Below are 20,241 nucleotides of genomic sequence, written 5' to 3' on the forward strand. Positions count from 1 at the left end.
TGCAGGAGGACAGTCCATTTTCAAATTCTGCTAAATTGTAAACAATGTGTTAACACATGGCAACACTGGGGAAAATCACACCCAAGTCCACCTGTGCTAAAAAGCTATGCCACATGTGATGCTTTAAAAGCACTTAAGATTTGGGATTTGGGAGTGAGTTGTTCATATTGATAGTTTTGGATTGTCTTAGAAGAACATAGCATTAATGAGTACAAAATTTGAAAATGGGCGTAGATCCCCTGTAGGTGGATGTTAAAGTTTAAACTAAAAGTGTTTCATAAATATACATTTGGCAAAACCATCGATTTTACACGATTACTTTAATTACATTGCACTCACTGTGAAATTAACACTTTCCTTGATTCAAGAGATTATGATTGTTTAAAAGCTGCTTACAGAAATATAATTTATACAGTCATATGAAAGGAGAAAACATGTAATGCAAGAATATAGTTTGTCACCAGGGGCTCTTTCCATGTGAACCAACAAGACACTATTCATCTTAATATCTCTTCGATGTTTTCCAACTTTACCCCTGTGCTGCAGTGATACAGCTTTTCACCTGAGGGTTCTTTTTATGTGGCCTGTCAAGTTACTGCTGATTCTGAAAACTTGCCCACATATTTCACAGGTATACGGCCTCTCACCTGTGTGGATTCTCATGTGCACTTTCAAGTCACCATTACGTCTGAAAGCTCTCCCACATACTATACAAGTAAATGGCCTTTCACCTGTGTGGATTCTCATGTGCCTCTTCAGTACTGACAGCTCACAGAATCTGTTCCCACAGGTCTTGCAAAGGTACGGCTTCTCACCTGTGTGGTTTCTCATGTGGACGTTCAAGTGACTATTATAGCGGAAATCTTTCCCACATGTTTTGCAAGAATATGGCTTCTCACCTGTGTGGATTCTCAGGTGGATATTATATAACTGGGACTTGTACTTGAAAGAGTGTCACACTTGAAAGACTTTTCACCTGTGTAAGTTTTACCGTGAATATTTGACATGGTAGAGTTATACACATTATTAGCGAGACTGATCTCGAGTCTCCATGCTGGTATTCTTCCTCATCTTGGCTCTCAGCTACATGAGAGTTGTGACAGAGCAGCAGGTGCTCACTGGTTGCTTCTGATGTCACAGAGCTTATAACTGGTATAATGACAACAGACTCTTTCTCTGCTGCACTTTGAGTGTCATCATGAATGAAGTCCAGAGTCTGATCTTCACTCTGCTCACTTTCCTCATCAGCAGGAGTCAACATGAAGCCATCAGTCTCCTGCTTCACTACAAGCTGCTCTCCCTCCTGACTGCTGCACACTTCCTCCTCTTCCTCTTTAATCTGTGGAGGCTCTGGCTCCTCTTGGTCCACACTGGACTTCCTCTCCTCAATACAGAGCTGCTGCTCAGGGACAACCTCCTCCTCCTTACACACATGTTGCTGTGGGAGCTCTGGAGGGACACACAACAACACCAACAGCATACTAATGTCATGCTACAGCAAATATACACACATGCCAGTAAATTACTTCAATTAGCTTTCACCCACCTGTCCTGTGTAACTTTATTTCAGGCTTCAAAACGATATCCAACAGTCTGCGCTGACGATCGATCTCTTCCTCGTACTCGACGATGCTTCTTTGAAAAACTCCCAATATTTCTTCAGCAGCAGCAGTTAGTCGCTCGTTGACAAACTCTCTCAAAGACTCAACTGAACACATTGTTGTCTAATTATAAGCGAGGTATTTATCTACGTAACAACTACACCACCATCTTTTCACGATTCCTGTTAGTCCATGGAGCTAACGCAGCGAACGGTTGTATTGTTTACTTCCGCTGTTACGCTGTTAAAGTTCCGGCAGTGAAAGTGAGGTATTTTTGGTTTCCGCTCATCAACAGTTTCTTAAGGCTGAAAAATTACTTATGATTTAGCTACAGTTTTTCTCCCCACAATGCAACGAATACATAACCAGAAAAAACAAATCGCTATTTTGCAACATTGGATTGACAAGAATATATTTTTTCTGGTAGACTTACAAAGTGTTGAAGCTCAGCTTTCGGATATGAGGATTCATCAGAATTAAATCTTTCCTGTCACCTATAAAGACAATCACACGGTTATCAAAGTGCTACAGGAATTGGAACCTACTGTAAATATTAAAAAGTCACAAATGAACAAATGACTGAAGTAATTACCTCTGCAACTTAAGGAAAATTACCTCACGGGGGAAATTTGTGGAACTCCCATTTTTCTGATATTCATTGGCAGTGGCGTAAGGCAAAGGCACACTATTATGGCAGGCCCTAGTGCATGCTAGTTACTATTTACAGTATGTGAGTGAATGAGTGAATCTGCACTGGGACGCAGGAAAGTTGTTATTTTGTGATCGGGATACTGACACACACAGACATTCACTGAGAAGCTGTTTGCATAACACTTAAGGACAGGCAATGAGGATTTTACTTCCAAAGATTTTTGTAACTACACATTGATCTCAAGATTGTGGAAAATTAATCTTCAGAAATCAGTAATCAATTTCAAAATCCATTATCACAATAACTTAATCATAAAAATAATCTATTTTATCAGATCCAACTTTTCCCACTTCCTTCTTCAACGATGTTTTTCTGCCCCTGATGTGTTGATTTCACCAAGACTTTGGGTCTGATTGATCACTATCTTCTTTGGGAAAAGCTTTAGGCTGTTGAGCTTTCCAAACATGCATTGCTGAGGTTTAATGTGTACGTTCACCCCAGAAATCAATATGTAAAAGGGTCTAAACCAGACATGCTCACCCAGCATGGAGGTGTGCCTCAAGGTTCTACTTTAGGACCATTTTCTCTTTTTTTTTTAATCAATGACCTCTCACTCTTTTTTTCTAGTTAACTACACTATACTACTATATGCAAATTATACTATTATATATACATCAAAAGCCTTTATATCACAAATTCAAGAGGTCCTAAAATCTGATTTCAGTATACTACAAACCTAGCTGTCAGCTAACATACTATTACTCAATAAATCAAAAACCTACTCAGTGCATCTTGGTGTAAAACAGAACCTCAAATCCAAATCAGACTCATTGGTTTCAACTTGCAATGAATGTAAAGCTTTCCAAAAAACAGAAAAAAAAATTATATCCAGATGTGTGACTCTGAACTTACTTTTAAATCACATGTTGATCATGCATGAAAAAAGTCCATTTTGTTCTTGGTGTTCTGTATCGCTCCAGATATTGTTATACATTTAATGTCAGAAAGAAACTTGTTTTACAGTTTGTACTACTTATAATGGACTATGCTGACATTGTTTATCAGAATGTGTTTAAAACTGATTTTCATCCCCTCAATATTTAACAGACTCTGCAGATTTATGCTAAGTTGTTCTTTTTTTTTGACACACCATTACACAATGCACACAACACATTCAGGTGACCCTGTCTGGATATAAGACGTCAGTTTTCCTTGTATTAATTCATTTATTTATTTTCATTGTGTAATAATGTGATAAGAGAACAAGTGAGGACAAGTACATTATTCTTATCTATATTCTGGGGTTTTACAGAGGGTTTTTCCATATTACATTCATATCATTTATAGAACATGTTGTTCCTAAACATTGTTTTTATTTTATGGCTGCTGACAGTATTTTCTATTCATGGAGTAATGAAGAGATACATGAAAAAGAATCAATAAAATTCTTATGAAATATGACAATTCCTTAATTCTAAAAATAAGCAAAATCATTCAGCACAAAAGTAAATAATTCATTAAGAACAAATTTTATCAAAATTAGTTATCACAAAAATTAGCAAAGTTCATGATTACAAAAATAAACACAACTCCTTTGAAAAAATAAAACTCATTCAGTACAAAATTAAGATTCAAAATTCTTATGAAATAAGCAAAACACTTAACCATGAAAATAAGCAGAACCCTTTGTTACAAAATTAAGTAAATTAGGCATACTTGATTACAAAATGAATTGAAATTCTCGTGAAATGAAAAAAAAATCTCAAATTACAAAATTCTTGTTGAAATGAAACATGCATATAGAAATCTACTGGATGTGGGATGGGCTCCTTGGAGATGCTACTCTGCTTCCTGAGCTCCTTCAGCTGCAGAAACACCCACAGTATGATAATCCAGCTCAGTTTTCTACTGTGTGCGTGTCGTCTATCCCCTGCGGGCCTGGAAAACATGACAGCATGCATTTGTGACTTCCTGCCTTACTGCCTTACTACACAGACTGAGTACCTTATTTCAGTCAGTGGTCTAAACAACGGACATGTATAATTACCTTACAGTAGAAGCAAAGGGCACCAATCACCAACAGCAGAATCAGCGGTGGGACAACCGCTCCAATAATATAAAGGTTTGGATTCCATCCTGAGACACACAGACAGCAATCATATCAAATCACACAACATCATGAGTCCAACAGCTCCCATGAAACACAAACTGTAGTGACCTGAAATCTAACATCACTTCAGTATGGAGCTGTATGATTCAGTGCTAAACAGACTTATCTGTTATTACACTTTATATTCATTCCATATTAAATGTTTGCACTTGATGTACTTCATGTCATTGTGTTTGTTCATTATTACTGGTCCATATGTGTACTCAGGAAAGTATGGCCTGTCTGTCTGTTCTGAAGAGGAGTCTCTCCTCTGGTGATCCTCCTGATGTTTCTCCTATTTATGTCTCTGCACCGGCAACAGCTGTGGCCGGGGGTATTATGTTTTTGGGTTGTCCTTCTGTCCCATTCTTGTGAAAACAATAACTCAAGAACACCTTGAGACAATCTCTTCAAGTTTGGCACAGACGTCCACTTGGACATAAAAATGAACTGATTAGATTTTGGTGGTCATGGGTCAAAGGTGAAGGTCACTGTGACATCGTCTGGCTCATTCTTGTGGACATGATATCTCAAGAACGCTGTAAGAGAATAATGATGAAGTGATGATGTGGTATATCGAAAAGGTCAAATGCACTGTGACATCATAATGTTCTGCAAAAATACTGGCCATTATTCAACGTTATAACTCAGGAACAGAAAAGGTTACTTTGGTCAGATACTGAATTGGTGACACCAATCTTCGGTGCTAAGTGTGCTGATTGTATAGACTTTCTGTGCTGCTAGGGGGAAGATGTGTGCGAAGTAAATTGTAAGTGCAACTTGACTAATTTGCAGAGGCATGCATACATTTTTTAGTTGAGAATAATCTGTGGATATAAATAAAACGATAGCAGTACAACTGAGTTCACCTCAGTGAGGCTTTTACGTGTGGATGTTTCCCTACCAGACAGTAGGACTACACAGCGAAGCTACTGCATCTGTTACATTAAAAGGTTAGTATTCATGTCAACACTCAGATCTAAACTAGAACTGTTGGAGGACAAACCAGAATGGTGTGGAAACAGCTAGTATCTGAGTCGCTAGTAAACCCTGCTTAGTAACTCACTAAAGGAAGCACCTTCTTGTATGACCAATCACAGAAGCTCTAGCATGTCTGTCAGAAGACAAGCCAATCACCTGAACTACACAGGCAGGCCCACACCTTAATAACAAACCATAGACACTGGCTGTATTCGGAACCACCGACTACATACTACAGTACCAACAAATGCCTACATGCTGCTTTTCATAGTGGTATGCAGTACGAAACTGTTAAATCGATTTATTTTGCAGTATGCCAGACACCATCTCAGCTCTTCTTGGCAGTATGTGTTTACTCTGGCTATCTTCTCTGTAATGTATAATTACAATTAAACAAAATATGATATAAAGGACAACCCTGCCTCTTTTAATTTTAAAACTATCAATATTTTTAGTGTCACACTGCATGTGCTCTCATACCCAAACACTTCATACTACGATCCATACTATATCTCACCTATAATGTATTCATATTTATACCACTGTCTTTTTCCTGTACATATCTTGTCCATAGTATATTTACTCTATTCATATCATACTGTATAACACCATACTGATGGCATTACTTGTACCTAAACCTGCACTAGAAATTAAACTGATACCATTTCTGCTCTTCCTACTGCTATTGCTGCTCATGTACAAACAGTAAAATGGAGATAGTGGAAGGAGGGGAGCATGTCGGCTGAAATCAGTGACCCAGTGGCAGGCTCGTAGCCAGAGCTTACATTCGGTGGGTCCGGCTACTCTCAGACCAAAGGTTGCCTGTTAGATATACCAACAGAGCCAACAGCAAATTTCAAATGGACTTGCTGAGTTGAGGCTGTTTTCAGTGGAGTACCATGAGCAATGACCCCACACTGGCGAGGCACGCTGGCCATCCCGATAGTGTGATTTTCAAGTAAATCAAATCAAATCAAATCACGTTTATTTATATAGCACCTTCTCATACAAGTAAATGTAACTCAGAGTGCTTTACAGGTTCACAGTTTCGGTCAGGCGAATGCAGTTCAAAGTGCAAAAGAGCAGGTTAAAGTGCTACACCCTTTAAAACAGTGGTACAAGATACAAAAATATAAGAGGTAAAAAAACAAATGTACGCATACGCACACGTACAAATATACATGCATGTTTATACACACATACATCAATATACACAAACATACATGTCTAGACAGATATTCACATGCATACATACATACATACATACATACATACACACACATACATGAATATGGAATCAATAAAATAGCTCCAGGATGGTTCAAATGGCGTGGTACAGAGTGACATCTAATCAAAGGCGCGTGAAAAGAGAAATGTTTTTATTTGGGATTTAAAACACATAGTGGTGGGAGCATGTCTGAGATTGTAGGGAAGCTTGTTCCAGCTCTGGGAGGCATAAAAACTAAAGGCAGCTTCGTCGCAGCGACTTTTGACTCTGGGGACAGTTAAAAGGCCACTCTCCAACGACTGTAGAGCTCTAGTGGGCTTGTAAGGTATTAGCATGTCTGAAATATATTTTGGTCCCATGCCATTAAGAGTCTTGTATATTAGGAGCAGGATCTTAAAATCTATTCTATGTGAAACAGGTAGCCAGTGTAGTGATTTAAGAATGGTAGTGATATGAGCATTTCCTGGTGTTTGTCAGGACCCTAGCAGCAGAATTTTGAATGAGTTGGAGTTGTCTGAGTGCCTGTTTGGAGAGTCCAGAGAACAGGCCGTTACAGTAATCTAGTCTACTGGATATAAAAGCATGGATAAGAATTTCCAGATCATGCTTGGACATGTAGCCTTTAATTCTAGAAATGTTTTGGAGATGAAAGTAGGCTGCTTTGATAATTAACTTAATGTGTGCATTAAAACTTAGGTCTGAGTCCAGAATGACACCGAGGTTTCTGACCTGGTCTTTACAGTGTAGTGAGTGCGCTTTGAGCTGGACACTAACACTAGTCCTTTTTTTCTTAGCTCCAAAAATAATGGTCTCAGTTTTGTCTTTGTTTAATTGCAAGAAGCTTTGGCACATCCAGTTATTACTTTGTTCCATACACTCCAGTAGGGAGTTAATTGGTGCAATGTCATCATGGGAGAGAGAGATGTATATTTTGTGTGTCGTCCGCATAGGTGTGATAGGCGATGTTGTTTTTTAGAAGAATTTTGCCTAATGGGAGCATGTATAAATTAAATAAGAGTGGGCCCAAAATTGGCCCTTGAGGGACACCACACTTCATGCTTATTCATTCTAATGTAAAGCTGCTGAGGAAACAAAATAGTCCCTGTTTTGTAAATAGGATCTGGACCACTGTAATACTGTGTCTGATAGGCCTACCCAGTTTTGAAGTCTGTCCAGGAGTATGTCATGGTCGATGGTGTCAAAAGCTGCGCTAAGGTCCAATAGGACAAGGACTGAAATTTTACCTGCGTCTGTGTTGATGTGAATGTCATTTAGGACTTTAATGAGATCGTTTTCTGTGCTATGATTTGGTCGAAATCCAGACTGCATATGGTCGAGCAGGTTACCTTTGGTTAAGAAATCACTGAGTTGAGCAGAGAGTTCAGCCAGCCTCGATTTACTCCCGATCCAGGTGTCTGATCGCTAAAATCTTTCACTCCATTAGAGCATGCAGATAATACAGCAAGGATCTAAAACTCTTTTCGTAAAATTATGTGTTAAAACTGGATAAAATTGTCAATTTGTGACAGAGCTTTTCAGGCAGTCAAACAAAGGCTGACGCATGCAGCCATCCAGGAAGTAAGCTCTATCTTGACAAATTGACCACAGATTTGTTGTGAAACAACTGAATTCTTACCTAAAAAGCTGAAAGTACATTTTGACACAAAATACCAGTAGTATTTAAACATTTTTAAAAACTTAGGGCCCACAGTTGTGAGCTCTCTCCCCCACCATTGCTGCTGGTTGGTGTAAGCACTTTGCATTGTGGGATACAGTAGGCGAGGTAGAATGATCCAATGTATACTGGAGATTTTTTCCAAATCACAACATCTGTGTATTTTTGGCATAATGCACATTTTGCTTTTGTTTGCACACTGCATACTACATGCTACATTTTGGCCAAATCAATGACAGTATTCTCACTGTTTTTCCAGAAACAACAACATGCATAGACACTGGGGTCAGCTGATCATTTTCAGTCCCTTTGGATGAATCCTGTTTTCCAAACCCACATGTATGTAGGATGAAAAACTACAGTCAACTTACCTGAGACAGTGACAGAGAGCAGACGGCTCTGAGAGGAGAAGCTATGAGAAAAAACATAGAGGTGATAAACACAGCTGAAGTTTCCTTGGTGGGAGGGCTCTGCAGAAAACAGGAAGTGGGCAGAGTGATTGATAGTTTGCTCGGTGTAGTTGTGTGCTGAGTTGGAGGAGGTGAAGGTGAGCTGGAAGGAGCCTCCTGGGTACTGTGGTTGGATGGAGCAGCTGATGGTGAAGGGCGAGCCCCAGTTCACCTGAAACTCCTGCTGCTGGGCCTCAGAGACCCCGCCCATGGAGGAGGACACAGAGATGTTGGGCTGAAGCAGCAGGTCTGTAAACAAAGAGATGATGAGAGGTTGCATTCAACCTCTGTTCAACAAAATGAACCCTGAAAAAGCATGTGATGTCACAGGTCTGTCTGTCTGCTTGTCTTTAGGCACTATAGGATGTCATTGTCCTTGATAACTTTTCAGCTCACTCCAACAGAAACACACTGAAAACATTACTGTCATAGATGATGACATAAATTATGTCACTGATAGGCCTACCTGAGCAGATGATATTCCAAACAGAGGAAGAGGAACTTGATGAAGCACACTCCCTCAAAGCAAATCCAGAGAGAACACAGAGAGAATCGAGATTCCATACTGATTTGTCTGAGGACTCTACCCGTTCTGCAGAAACAGCAGAGCCACAGCCCAGTTCTTTACAGGCAGCAACTGCTGGCTCCACAGAAAGAAAATCTAAATCAAATTTCATTGGTCTCCAGTCTCCCTGATAGTTCAGCTCCGGTGTTCCTGCACATCGACTGTTTCCTCCCACCAACCTGACAGGCTCTGAACACAAACAAGAGAGTCATCAATAAAAGTCTAAAGTGAGTTTCATTAGAACAGAAATGAACAGAACCAAAGCTGCAGCTCCTCTTCTACCTGAGCAGGTGAGTCCAACAGCTTTGCCAGGTGAGCAGGTGTCTCTATCTGAGCCTGAGCTTCTACAGTCCAGGAGAGCAGACTCATGGCCTTCACACTGAAACTCTTTGGTCCACATTGGAGCCTTCACTTCTCCATAGAGCGCCCCCTGGAGGACTGAAGGAAGCCCACAGCCAACCTCCCTACAGACCACCTCTGCATCCTGCTGGTCAAAGTCAGCTTCACACACTGAGGACCACCTCTGGTTAGACTTCACCTCCAGTCTACCTGAACATTGACTGGTCCCATTCAGCAGCCGGACAGAGTCTGGAGAGATAATAGAAGATAAAATAGGGAGATAAATCTCACGCCTAGTCAGGAGCAAGCGTAAAGTCAAAAATCTATTCTGTTTCTATGGTAACAACTCACAGTAACAGCTTGAAACAATGGTGCATCTCTCATATAGACACTACCACGAGCGGGCATTTACACAAGAGAGAGTTATTACACACAGAAACAATTCATTGGACATAAACAATGACGAGGAGCTGATTGAGAGGTTTCAATTCTGTCTGAGAGATCTCTTTGAACTTTTTGAAGAGCTGTCACCAGACTTGCAGTTTGTATCTGACCATAACGCAGCACTGTCATCGGCATTGCAGCTGTTAACGTTTTTATGCAAATGGTGCTTTCCAAAATACAGTTGGAGACATGACTTGTGTCCACAAGTCCACCACCCATTGGGTCATACACAGGGTGTCAATGGCACTGAGCCACTGCCTTGGGCATTAATGCCCATCTGCCAAATGATGTGGAGTCAGTAGTAATGAAATGGCGATTCTGCCTCCAGCATTCCTGGCATCGTGGGGTGCATCAGTGGTGCTCATATACGGATCCAGACACCATGTGAACATGAGTATCTGCATCTCAACCGCAAGGAATACCATTTCATCAATGGTCGAATTGTTTGCAACGCAGATTTTTCCATCTTTAATTTGGTAGCAAGGTGGCCTGGATCTACCCACAATGCACACATCCTTTGGGACAGTGCCTTGTATTAGGACTTTGGTGCTGGCAGAATCAATGGGCTACTACTCTGTGACAGTGGCTACCCACTGAAACGCCAGCTGATCACACCAATCATCACTCCAAGGACCAAACAGGAATGATAGTATAACACCATCCACGCCGCCACTAGATTGGTTGTTGAGTGATGCATGTCCTTAAAGGAGAAGTCTGGTATTTTGCACTTTGAGCCCCATTTCTGGGTTGTTTATGATGAAATAGAGTGGATAAGACTAAAATTGTGACGATTGCTCCTTTTCAGAGAATTTGACTTTCCCCTGCCTGGCTTAACAGTGCTGCCTACGGCCATGTGTGAATCTGTCCTAAAACCACCCTAAACATTTTCAAAGCCATGAAACTCACCGAGTGGTCAGTGCTGTTCGTTAATGTTTTGACATAAAAACTGTAGCAAAAGTAACAGATTTATCTTAAATAATATGTTTTATTACCAAAATGGTATGGCTAAAATAACATAGTGCGTGGTTGCATGTGTTCAATTCGAGACAATATCAAAGAAATAATGAAACATTAACACAAATTGACCCTTAGAGGGCAGTCATGCAAAAACATGCATCAAATACAGAATGTAATATACTAAGGACCAAGTCATTTGTCATCAGAATGACACATATTTCACCACAAATATTCTCTAATAACTCCTGCAACCCTCTTTAGCATTAACACACTATTTTCAATGGTGTGAAATCCTCTTGATGATCCATACAATCTCATTTTGGGGTATGTCCTTCCATTCCGCAAAAAGGACACTGGGAAGTCTATGAACAAATCTGGAAGATGTTCTCTGCCTCTAACAGGCCTAGAGAGCATGTCCCAGATATGCATGATTTGGTTTAGGTTGGGAGGCCTGGCTGGCCAGTCTATCACAGAGATAACTTCGTCCTCAAGGACACCTGAACTTTGTGGGGACAGTCATAATATTACATATAGGGGAAGTTATCACCAACATGCCTGCAAATGGTCTGACAATAGGCACCTGGATTTCATTGCAGTATCTTACCACCTCTACCAAACATGTCTAGTCCGTATGACCACCCAAACACACTCAGGCCCAAACCATGACAGAACCTCACAGTAGCTATCATCTTCCACACTGTTGCAGTCAGCATGCCGCTCTCCCTGGCATCTCCAAACTCTAACATGCCTATCATTAGTTGAAACAGTAAACCTGCTGTTGTCTGTGAAGAGTAAAAGCTTCCACTGACAGAGTTGCCAGCTCTGACGTTCATGTCCAAATTCAATCATGCTGTACGATATTCTGCAGTGAGAAGAGAGCCTGTGACTGGTCATCTGGTTCTCATACCATCATCATGGAGTCTATTCTGTTTCTAACAGTCTAGTTGAATAAGTGAACTACAGTAGCACGGTGGAAGTCAGTTTCCAAGAATCGAGCCAAGGGGATGAAATAATGGTCTTATCTAGGTTTTTTTTTCATCACACTAACATATGCTCCCTCGCCTCCTCTCTCCAACCATGAAGCAGGAATTGTCCGCCTTCCACCATCATGAAGAGGAGAGAGGAGTCTACTGGAGGAGCTCAGAGCAAGGTACACTGAAGTCTTTTATCGAGTGGCATGACTACTGTCTTCCATGATGTATAATGCCACACCTCCACATGATTCTTTATTCACACAGCCCTTACTCTGTAGTGTCGTGATAGGGATCTACAGATAATATACCATGACACAGTTACATGATGAGATGCAACATAATCCTTTTGTGTGACAGATCTAACAAGTGTTATGGCATCACACAAAGCAGCAGTTTGTTTTTTGTTTATTTTCATCTTACAATACAACTGAAAAGGCCCCTTGTATATGTGTAAGGGAGTGAGTTTATGTTCACCAGCAGAGGGCGGTATTTATGTTTTGGTCCTTTTTGGCCCACTGTAGTTTTGAGCCTTTTTGACCCTCCGCAGCCACAGTAGTTCACAGTTTATTTTGTGTCTCGTAAGCAGTGTTGCCAAGTCCGCTTATTATAAGCGACTTTGAGCTTGTTTTTCTGTAAAGTCGCTTACAAATATTGTTAGTTGCGGGTCGCGTTTTTTTTGGGCTTGTTTCTAAAGNGTTTAAAATCTGTCCCCACGGACTGTAAAACCTTGCACACAGTTTATTTATTTTTCTCTCCCAGGAACCTAGGGGGGCTCCGTAGAAAAAGTCGCTTGTTTTGGGCTTGTTTTCACAGGCCTGGTTGCTCATTTGTCTCGCGAGATCTGGCAACACTGCTCGTAAGGAGGGTTCCCAAACATTGTTCTAATGAAACCACTTTATTTAAGCCATTAACATAACTGTCTGTTTTAATTTTATTAAACACGCCAGTCCCAAGAGTGGTTATGTTAAAGATGGGACAATTCCTGTAATTTTTATGTTGAAATGTGTTTATACTGATGCACTGTGTGGAGCTAGTTGTGTTGTAGCTGGCTAACTGTAACAGAGGCAGCTGAAGTTTATTTTATTCTGTATTTGATATTTAATTTAATTCAAATTGTGCCTTGGAAACTGAAGACAGTTTGTTTTGTGTCTCGTAAGGCCAATAAATAGGAAAGTTTGCTCCGCCTCAACCACCAGTTTGAGTCCTGTTTCCCTGTCTCCCCTGCCGCCCCGGTATACTTCACCTAACACAACGCAGAGACCTCGCTGGGGCTTGCTGCCTGAAAGATAGGGTTACATATGCAAGACTTTTACTGGCTTATAGAAGATGTTCCTATCTATCTATCTATGAAAGATACTGTAAGGTTTTAAAATTGTTCTTAAATAAGGGGTTCTGTGGACATTTGCACCGGTCAGTTTGACAGGTGATACAGCTGTGCAGCACGTCGTCACTCATGACTAACACCATGCAACCTAGGATTTCTCACTTTGCAAATTGACTTCTCCGCCCTCATGTCTCTTCCTTGCCTCCTCTGCTTGCTTTTCCCAAGGGCAGGACTAAGATGTGAGGAAAGGAAGCACGTGAGGGATGCGAGGGGCACATCAGCATGATGAAATGCACCCCAGGTGTTGTCATACGCAAACAGCATTGTCCTTGTCTCCTGCTGTACTGCCCAGTCTCCTGGTAACATCTCCATCGTTGGCAGATCACACTTGGAGACACCACTAAAACTCTTTTACCATTTTCCAGCAACTGAACTGCTCTTGCAATCTCAATCCGGCCAAATGCTGACATCACCAAACATCATCAGGAGACATTCAACACTCAAAATCCAAAGACAAAACATCAGCCTGTGCATAGACTGGATAAATAGCTAAATAAAGTAGGCTAACAAAAATTCCATTCCTTATATAGTTGTATGTTCACACAGACACTCCTATAAGCATCTTATTCATGCTCCAGACCAGTGGCGTGCACAGACTTTTTGAAGGGCAGGGGCGAAAAGCAAAAAAAAATGAGATCACATAAACAATGCACAACATCTAATGTTTAAAGTAGACCAGGTGAGCCATTCTAAAAATATGTTCCTTTAAGTCTTTTTTGAGTGTATATCTTGGTACATTCAGCACCTGATTTACTGAGGGAGCAGCTTATCAGACTTCATCATGGCTGCTGGAAACAGTCTGTTGCCATTCTAGCTGCTGCATCTGTGTGTGACCCATGGGTACATTACTATTATGGATGATGTCGTAGATGATGCCACTGATAGGCTTACCTGAGCAGGTGAGAACTATGATGAAGGAAGAGGAACTTGGTTTTGCGCACTCCCTTAGAGCAAAGCCAGACTGAACACAGTAAGGCAAAATTAGCCACACAGATCTGTCTGGGGATTCCTCTCTCCGTCCTACAGAAACAGCAGAGCCACAGTCCAGTTCTCTACAGGCAACAACTGCTTCCCTCAGGGTCCAGTCTTTGTAACGATCAGACACTGGCCTCCAGTCTCCCTGATATTCCAGCTCCAGTGTTCCTGCACAGCGGCTGTCTCCTCCCACCAACCTGACAGGCTCTGAACAGAAACAACAGTGTCATCAGTAAAAGTATGTAGTGAGTTTTATTAGAACAGAAATGAACAGAATCAAAGATGCAGCTCCTCTTCTACCTGAACAGGTGAGTCCAACAGCTTTACCAGGTGAGCAGGTGTCTCTCTCTGAACCTGAGCTTCTACAGTCCAGGAGAGCCGCCTCATTGCCCTCACACTGAAACTCTTTGGTCCACATTGGAGCCTCCGATTCTCCATAGAGTGACCCCTGGAGGACTGAGGGAGGCCCACAGCCAAGCTCCCTACACACAACCTCTGCATCCTGCTGGTCAAAGTCAGCTTCACACACTGAGGACCACCTCTGGTTAGACCTAACCTCCAGCCTGCCTGAGCACAGACTGATCCCATTCACCAGCCTGACAGAGTCTGGAGAGATAATAGAAGATAAAACAGAGAGAGATAAAAGACACCAGAAACAAAAAAAAGATGTCATCAAACAACAAATCAGTTCATTAAAACTTGACTCAGCACAATTCTAATCGGTGGTTGGTAGTAACATGTTAGATTTACTCTGTTACAAATACTTGAGTAATTTTGTCAATAAAATGTAATTCTAAGAGTATTTTTTTTGCAAATTACCTTTAAGTCTTATTGAGTATATTTGCAATAAAATATATGGCCTTGTACTTCATTACATTGGCTTAAATACTTCTTTCCACTTTTACTGTTACATTTACTTCAAATATGGTAAGATAGCCAGATTATGTGCAAAACTGAAATAGTATAAAGAGTACATCGCTGTCAATGCTCAGTTCTCCAGTTATACCCAATTTATGCAATATAAAGACTGTTTAGGGGCCCCAGTATGCAGAAATATTTAAATACACCATTTGGAAAAATGGAAATGTTCCTTTTTCCTTCGCCAAAATTTAGCGTAATTTTGGAGCGTTATTGATCCCCCTCTCCAACAAGATAGCATAACATGGTTGGTACCAATGGATGCCTTAGGTCCTCTAGTTTAATATGACACCTGTCATACTGTTCACTGTAGCTTTAAAACTGAGCCTGATACAGAAGGTTTTATTTGCTAATATTAGTCTGTCTCAATTCTCACCATCAGCTTCTCCTGTCATACCTGGTGCTGCTCCACTTCTTTTTTTTTTTGCTAGGCATTTGGTCATTGTCTCTCGACTCCTTTCATTAGCTAGTTCTCTCTGTGCTCTGGCATTTCTTTTTGGAGCCCCTGATTTTTGGTGAGGCATTCTGACTTAGTCAGTCAGGTTCAATCTGTTCGCCTCATATGATCAAATTAGCAGTACTTTAGTGTTCTGTGCATCTGATTCTCGCTGTCAGATGGACTGCACCATTTTAAATTACCTGTGGGAGTGGGGGTATCAAATGGCACGCTGAAATGAGTTTTAAATATAACAATACATTTATTTATCATGGAAGTACATATAAGTTGTATTGCCAGTGATTTAAGTCTGTAAGTAAATCGTTGCACTTGATTCCATTCAAGGGCCAACCACTGACCTTTTCATGCCCCCCGCCCCGCCCCCCTTGGCCTTGGGCTGGGGCCATCTGTACCCTTTGACCCCTCTGATGGTGGGCATGCATTACTGTCATAGATGGTGTCGTAGAAGGGCTTACCTAAACAGGTGAGATTTGCCATGGAGGAAGAGGAACTTGATTGTACACACTCCCTCAGAGAAAATCCAGAAAGAACACACTTATGGTTGATTTCCCACACAGGTCTGCGTGAAGACTCCTCTCTCAGTCCCACAAAAACAGCAGAGCCACAGTTCAGCTCTCTACATGTAACTGCTGCTTCGTCCAGGGACCAGTTAATTGAATTTTTACCCACTGGTCTCCAGTCTCCCTGATGTTTAACCTCCAGTGTTCCTGCACAGTGACTGTCTCCTCCCACCAACCTGACAGGCTCTGAACAGAAACAGTCATCAGTTTAAATATACAGTGAGTTTCATTAGAACAGAAATTAACAGAACCAAAGCTGCAGCTCTGCTTCTACCTGAGCAGGTGAGTCTAACAGCTTTGCCAGGTGAGCAGGTGTTTCTCTCTGAGCCTGAGCTTCTACAGTCCAGGAGAGCAGACTCACTGCCTTCACACTGAAACTCTTTGGTCCACATTGGAGCCTCCACTTCTCCATAGACTGACTCCTGGAGGACTAAAGGAGGCCCACAGCCAAGCTCCCTACAGACCACCTCTGCATCCTGCTGGTCAAAGTCAGCTTCACACACTGAGGACCACCTCTGGTTAGACTGCTTAGACTTCACCTCCAGTCTGCCTGAGCACAGACTGGTCCCATTCACCAGCCTGACAGAGTCTAGAGAGATAATAGAAGATAAAATAGAGAGAGATAAAAGACACCAAACACAAAATAAAATGATGTCATCAAACAAATCAGTAGCCCTTTTTAGATAGGAATTGTTGTTTATCCACCGCCAGTGGCTTGTAGTGCGGCGTCATGAACAGCCCCTCCCGTTGCAGAAGGGTGCCTCAGTCTGTTTAAACTAAAAGGGTTCCGCAAATATGTCTACCCTACGAGGCGGAAAATTGGGCACCTGGGATCAACTCGCCATTCCGCCTCTGTGTGTATAAACGCTCGCAGCTTGCCGGCAAAACGGCCCAACATTCGCGGAAAATCTGGCAGTGTAAAAGGGGCTAGTGATTCAAACTGGACTCGGAAGAATTTCAACGTCTGTACATTAACAACAGAACACATCTTTATAACTACATACTGCAGCTATTTTGCCATCACATTCACATTTAATACATTTTGAATACTTTCAACGTGTTCTGGCCCAGGGGACTCCCAAAGCAGCAGACATGTATTTTTCCCATACAGAAATATATCTTAGTGCATTCAGTAGCAGATTTACTGAGGCAGCAGCTTGTCAGACTCTGTCATGGCTGCTGGAGACAGTCTGCTGCCATTCTAGCTGGTGCATGTGTGAGCCTGTTGGTGATCCAGTTACAAGTGGACAGTACTATAATACAAGCGTAAACAACCACTAGGACACGTAGTGATCCGATCACTCAAACCACTTGCTGAGGTGTTCAGGGACACATTTGACCACATATCTTTTGTAGTGTACGCAATTATGTCTCCTGATGTGTCCCTTAACAAGGACTACTTCAACACAGGATGTGGTGGTAATTTTGGTGACAGCACTATAATGCTCTCTACGCCCATTTTATGACGAGTTGGGCAAAGCGTTGTGTGACCATCCATTGTTTTGTCCTATCGACGGAGACATGTTGAATTCTTCTGAAAGCGACATCTGCAGTTGTACAGACACAACTGTTAACTTGACTAGCGAGCGGTTAGCAAGCACAGACTTAATAGTTGTGCACGGGGCCCTTTGACCTCCTAGTGTAAGTGGCAGTAACAAAATTTGAACACATGTAGTCAGCTGAAGACACATAACAGACACAGGTGTGAACAGCAATGTGTCTCAGCTGTCCACTGGTGTCCAGATCACCGAAAGACATGTTCATACCAGGTGTAAACACGTTCATATGTGAGTCAACCTGGCTAAATTCCTGTCGTAGATGTCACTGATGAGCTTACCTGAGCAGATGAGATCTGTGATGGAAGAAGAGTTATCTGACACTACACACTTGCTCAAAGCAGTTTTAAAGTTATCACAGCCAGAGGTCTTCCACACAGATCTGTCTGAGGACCCCTCTCTCGATCCTACAGAAAGAGCAGAGCCACAGTCTAGCTCTCTACAGACAATAACTGCTGTCTTTAGGGTCCAGACATCGTGAACAGCAGTCATTGGTCTCCAGCGTCCATTATGTTTCAGCTCCGGTGTTCCTGCACAGCGACTGTCTCCTCCCACCAACCTGACAGGCTCTGAACAGAAACAAGAGAGTCATCAGTAAAAGAATAAAGTGACTTTTATTAAAACAGAAATGAACAGAATCAAAGCTGCAGCTCTGCTTCTACCTGAGCAGGTGAGTCCAACAGCTTTGCCAGGCGAGCAGGTGTTTCTATCTGAGCCTGAGCTTCTACAGTCCAGGAGAGCAGACTCATTGCCTTCACACTGAAACTCTTTGGTCCACATTGGAGCCTCCACTTCTCCATAGAGTCCCCCCTGGAGGGCTGAGCGAGGCCCACAGCCAAGCTCCCTACACACCACCTCTGCATCCTGCTGGTCAAAGTCAGCTTCACACACTGAGGACCACCTCTGGTTAGACTTCACCTCCAGTCTGCCTGAGCACAGACTGGTCCCATTCACCAGCCTGACAGAGTCTGGAGAGATAATAGAAGATAAAAAAAGGGAGAGAGATAAAAAAATAAATAAATAAAAAGATGTCATCAAACAACAATTTTGTGTTTTAAACTGAACTCAGCACAATTCCAACATCAGTTCAATAACAACAGAACACATCTTAATAACACCACAGACGGTAGAAGTCTGAATCACAATCACAATCTTTGCTCGCAATACAGAGAGGTTCAAAAGTTTGTTAGATCTGTTACCCAAAATAAAATCTGTTTGGAAAGTAATCCCTAAAATCTAAGAGTGTGCAACTTTTTAAGCCCCACATGGGTGTGAAGATACTGATGTGCCCCCAGCTGAGCTGAGCTGCTCAGAGTTGTGGCCAGAAGGTTTCTGGTGCCTCTTACAATGACGACCAAAGAACCTGCTGGTGGAAAGCAGAGGCTCAGAAAGCTGTCAAACTGAAGAAGGCGTCCTTTCAGGCTGGTTTGTGGTTGGCCTTGGGGACTCCTGAAGTAGCAGACTTAAAAATATATCTTGGCACATTCAGCACCTGATTTAACTGAGGAAGCAGCTCATCAGACTCTGTCATGGCTGCTGGAGTCAGTCTGCTGCCATTCTAGCTGCTGCAAGTATGTGTCAGCCTGGCTACATGACTGTTATTGGTTGATTACAAAACTGCCTACTACTAACAAACACGATGTGCAGTATGTACTATATACTACATACTGTTTTTCATAGTACTATGCAAAATGAAACTGAAAATCGTCTTTTGCAGTATGTCAGACACCATCTCAGCTCGTCCTGACATATATTTTGTCCATAGCGACATACATACTGACCAAAGATCTCTGCCTGAGGATCTTACACTATGTATCGGCATGTGCAGTACCAAGAGGTCAGAGATACTGTATAGCCAGGAGAGAGACCATGAAGAACCTTAAAGGTAATCAGTAAAATCCTACAATGTATTCTAACAAATACTGGGAGCCAGTGTAAAGAGGCTAAAACTGGAGCGATGTGATCATGTCTCTTGGTTCTGGTTAAAAGCCTGGCAGCTGAATTCTGAACAATCTGGGGATAATTAATAGATTTTTGAGTAAGGCTAGAAAAAAGGCTGTTGCAGTAATCAAGGCATAATGAGATGAAGGTGTATAAAATTGTCTATGTCTTTAAAAGTTAAAATTTATAATATATTTTTTAAATATTTCTAAGATGATAAAAACATGATTGCACAAGCTTTGTGACATGCTGTTCAAAAAATCAGAAATCATGTCTATTTATTTATTTGAGCCAGAAAACACGGACGAAGAGCTTCGTGAAATTGAAGAACGGAGGAGGAGAGAGAGAGGGGCGCAACAGGTAGAGGACGAGAGAGGAGGAATGGCTGCTGCAAGGCTGCGTAGCTCTGGAGATTGGTGGTGTACCTGTGAATGCT

The 20,241-nt window shown here is 41.7% G+C and overlaps 3 protein-coding genes across 5 annotated transcripts in view; 1 reads left to right on the forward strand and 2 right to left on the reverse strand.

Moving 5' to 3' along the window:
• LOC126385595 (uncharacterized) overlaps nucleotides 1-1,818 on the reverse strand; it is a 3,746-nt gene extending 1,928 nt beyond the window's left edge. The window contains exons 1-3 of one of the 3 annotated variants that reach the window (XR_007569427.1): nucleotides 1,547-1,818; nucleotides 732-1,449; nucleotides 7-647 (exon numbers count right to left, since the gene is read on the reverse strand). Coding sequence is in view for 1 of the 3 variants with exons in the window: in XM_050037397.1 (XP_049893354.1) it covers nucleotides 923-1,449; nucleotides 1,547-1,718 (699 nt within the window). In the remaining 2 variants the exon portion in view is untranslated. Of the gene's footprint in view, nucleotides 1-6; nucleotides 1,450-1,546 lie in introns of those variants that run through there. The other 2 variants (XR_007569428.1, XM_050037397.1) reach the window with 2 other exon arrangements.
• The window catches only part of LOC126385577 (gastrula zinc finger protein XlCGF57.1-like), a 69,296-nt gene that overhangs the window by 19,761 nt on the left and 29,294 nt on the right, over nucleotides 1-20,241 (forward strand). The window lies entirely within an intron of this gene.
• Nucleotides 3,535-20,241, reverse strand: part of LOC126385431 (scavenger receptor cysteine-rich type 1 protein M160-like) — a 17,976-nt gene continuing 1,269 nt past the window's right edge. Inside the window, exons 3-13 of the mRNA XM_050037141.1 lie at nucleotides 18,527-18,832; nucleotides 18,146-18,433; nucleotides 16,583-16,897; nucleotides 16,204-16,494; nucleotides 14,674-14,979; nucleotides 14,290-14,580; nucleotides 9,583-9,888; nucleotides 9,202-9,489; nucleotides 8,658-8,984; nucleotides 4,301-4,389; nucleotides 3,535-4,191 (exon numbers count right to left, since the gene is read on the reverse strand). Coding sequence (XP_049893098.1) covers nucleotides 4,177-4,191; nucleotides 4,301-4,389; nucleotides 8,658-8,984; nucleotides 9,202-9,489; nucleotides 9,583-9,888; nucleotides 14,290-14,580; nucleotides 14,674-14,979; nucleotides 16,204-16,494; nucleotides 16,583-16,897; nucleotides 18,146-18,433; nucleotides 18,527-18,832 — 2,822 coding nt within the window. The 3' untranslated portion in view covers nucleotides 3,535-4,176. The remainder of the gene's footprint in view (nucleotides 4,192-4,300; nucleotides 4,390-8,657; nucleotides 8,985-9,201; nucleotides 9,490-9,582; nucleotides 9,889-14,289; nucleotides 14,581-14,673; nucleotides 14,980-16,203; nucleotides 16,495-16,582; nucleotides 16,898-18,145; nucleotides 18,434-18,526; nucleotides 18,833-20,241) is intronic.

Source organism: Epinephelus moara, chromosome 24, assembly GCF_006386435.1.
Source record: "Epinephelus moara isolate mb chromosome 24, YSFRI_EMoa_1.0, whole genome shotgun sequence".
Taxonomy (NCBI): domain Eukaryota; kingdom Metazoa; phylum Chordata; class Actinopteri; order Perciformes; family Serranidae; genus Epinephelus; species Epinephelus moara.